Source organism: Monomorium pharaonis, unplaced genomic scaffold (genome assembly GCF_013373865.1).
Source record: "Monomorium pharaonis isolate MP-MQ-018 unplaced genomic scaffold, ASM1337386v2 scaffold_167, whole genome shotgun sequence".
Lineage (NCBI taxonomy): Eukaryota > Metazoa > Arthropoda > Insecta > Hymenoptera > Formicidae > Monomorium > Monomorium pharaonis.
The window spans coordinates 11,608-14,316 of record NW_023415436.1 but is presented as its reverse complement, the minus strand read 5'-3'; the positions used below and the strand labels follow the sequence as shown (position 1 = coordinate 14,316).

At 34.8% G+C, this 2,709-nt stretch overlaps 1 protein-coding gene across 1 annotated transcript; it reads right to left on the bottom strand.

Annotated features, from left to right (window-relative positions):
- Positions 1-550: 550 nt before the first annotated feature.
- LOC105830220 (putative nuclease HARBI1) lies at positions 551-1,063 on the bottom strand (the record flags this gene model as incomplete). The annotated part of the gene is made up of 2 exons (XM_036294318.1): positions 854-1,063; positions 551-775 (listed from the first exon to the last, which is right to left on the bottom strand). Coding segments are annotated over exons 1-2 (435 nt in total), but the record flags the coding sequence as incomplete, so codon positions are not given.
- Positions 1,064-2,709: the final 1,646 nt, after the last annotated feature.

The window sequence follows — 2,709 nt, the reverse complement described above, 5'->3', positions numbered from 1 at the left end:
CGTTCCTGTTGATAAACAATATTGTCATTTTCTCCATCTCTAATATATTCTTCAATGTCTTCTTCATTCTCATTAAACCCTTGTAGGCACAAATTATGTAGTACACAGCAAGCTAAAATTGTACAAGGGATTTCTTCGATAAGATCCATGTGCAAATGTTTCAGTCTTCTAAAACGTCCTTTGAGAAGTGCAAATGCTCGTTCTATTACTTGTCTTGTTCTTGATATAATATTGTTGAAATGTTTATGTGCCTACAGATAGAAAAATCTATTAATAACTATATCCGGAAGGGGTGAGAGGAGGGTTAAAATCGCTTATGTTAAATAAAGAAAAGACCTGTGGCATACGATAATTTTGTCATGCTGGATTCCATAATTATTGTAAATTACTAAAAATATATAACATAGAGCGAGCAGTAATTCTAGTAATTTGCTAATGTCTATATACATAAAATGTAGCAAAAAACAAATTGTATGCTGTAAATTTTGTTGGCATACTTGAGTCAAAGCATCAGTATCTTTATAAGCCATGTTATAAGCCATGTTCTTACTGGCTGGTAGCCTTTATCTCCAATAAAATATTCTCCATTGGGAAATAAAGCACGTTCATTTCTCATTGCGTCCCTATATAACGGAGAATTATGGAGCACACAAACGTCATGGACTGCCCCTGGATAGCCAGCAAAACAGTCTGTAAAAACTAAGGATGCGTCACAAACTGCTTGAAGTTGGACAGTATATTTTTTCTTACTAGTGCGATATGATGCAGCATCTATCTGAACATAAACACTTGTGTCATTTAAACAAGAATTTTACCATCTTCATTTTTCAAATAATACAACTGTACTACGTACCTTCGGGGCTTCTATTTCTATATGGCTGCCATCAATTGCACCAATAACATCAGGCATGCCAGCCTTTCCATAAAACTCATTCTTTATCTTATTTATATTATGGCCATCTGGCCAACGAATTACTTCAGAGGAAATATCATACAGAGCATGAATCACACGTAGAAAATAACGATGCAATGAAACTTTACCAATTCCAAATTGTACTTCCATCGACCTATTCAGCATAATAAATATAGTATTCAACATAATATATATATATATATATATATATTAAAATAAAAGGTAAAATAATTTTTAACATAAATATATTAATTCATCATATCATATCCATGTATATATATATATATATATATATATATATATATATATATCTACACTGAGAAAAAAAATTCTTTCAATCAAGAAAATGCATTTTCTTGAAATAGAATTCTTTGATGCAAACAAATATTTTTTTACAGCAACTAAACAATGTATGCTAGCAAATAAATATTTTATTCTTTTAAGTAAATCATTTCGTACATTTTTTATTTTGTTCCTCTAAGTAATGATTTCATGACATCAATAGTATCATTATTAAACTGAAATAAATCATTTCTTTGTAATAAGAAAACCGAGTTTCTTAAATGTATTTAAAGAAATTTTTTTCTCAGTGTATGTATCCGTATATGTATATTTATATATATATTTATGTATAATGTAAATCATAAACGTATATCTATATATAATTATACATAATTTTATGTGTACGATCAGTATTCAAACTTATATAAAATTATATATAACTATACGTACTCGACTTTTGGGGGTAAAATTTCTCACTCAATTAAAACGAGTGTGAACCCGTAATCATATATAACCTAGCCTAGCCTAGCCGCGTCTTAATCCTGTAAAAACATTATGTGACGATCCTTCGCTACATGAGGCACCCTCGCGCTCGTCTGCCAATGAATGCGCGCCACTACCGATAGGTAGGTTAACTCTCTTATAGAGAAGGAAATTAATTTTTGCTTGACCTAATCCGCGCGTGCTGCGGGTAGTATATATTATAATATATACTATTTCTTATGATATTTATGTAACTGCATTTTACTCCCGAGAGAACCGAGAGTTAAGCCGTCTATCGGGTCTCGGCCGCGCAGTAACTGGCGAGCAAGCGTGCGGCGACGCAGTAAAGTGACTCTTTAATTAAGATATTCATTCCAAGAAGACATTCTCTCCAAAATAAAAACTGAAAATGTGCACTTCTTGATAAAGAATGAAGAAATTCAGTCTATAAGAGTGAGAAGTAACTCAAATTCAAGTGACTCGGCGTGTCACTCTATATTTCGAGTGAGATTTTCACTCGAAAAAAATTTAGAGAGTAATTGTATTATAATATAAGTTTGTGTACGAATGCTTATAGCATTAGCCGCGTCCGCCGCTACTCGGCTATTATCGGCTATTAGAAGGAGAGAGACATCCGTCCTTTTTCTCCAAGGCTGCCACGAAGACGAGCGTTCAGCGCATTGACGTCTTCTTCTTTAGATTGATACGACACTCATAATTTTTAATTACGATTTTCTTGCTTATCATGCTCACATTATCCCTTACGTGATAACCTATCCTATCCATAATAAGTTTTATCGAAATCGTTTATCATCACGTCGTGAATCGTGACCTTTTTTTTTGCGTAATGGGCGGTGAATGAGCGGGGCCTCTCATCAAGCGTCAACGCGCTAAACGCTCGTCTTCATGGCAGCCTTGGAGAAAAAGCAATCTAATAGCCAAGTAGCGGCGGACGCGGCCGAGCCGGCCCGAGACCCGAGACTCGAGGCACGAACGCGACACCGAGTGCCCGCCCCCACCGTCGATGCTGG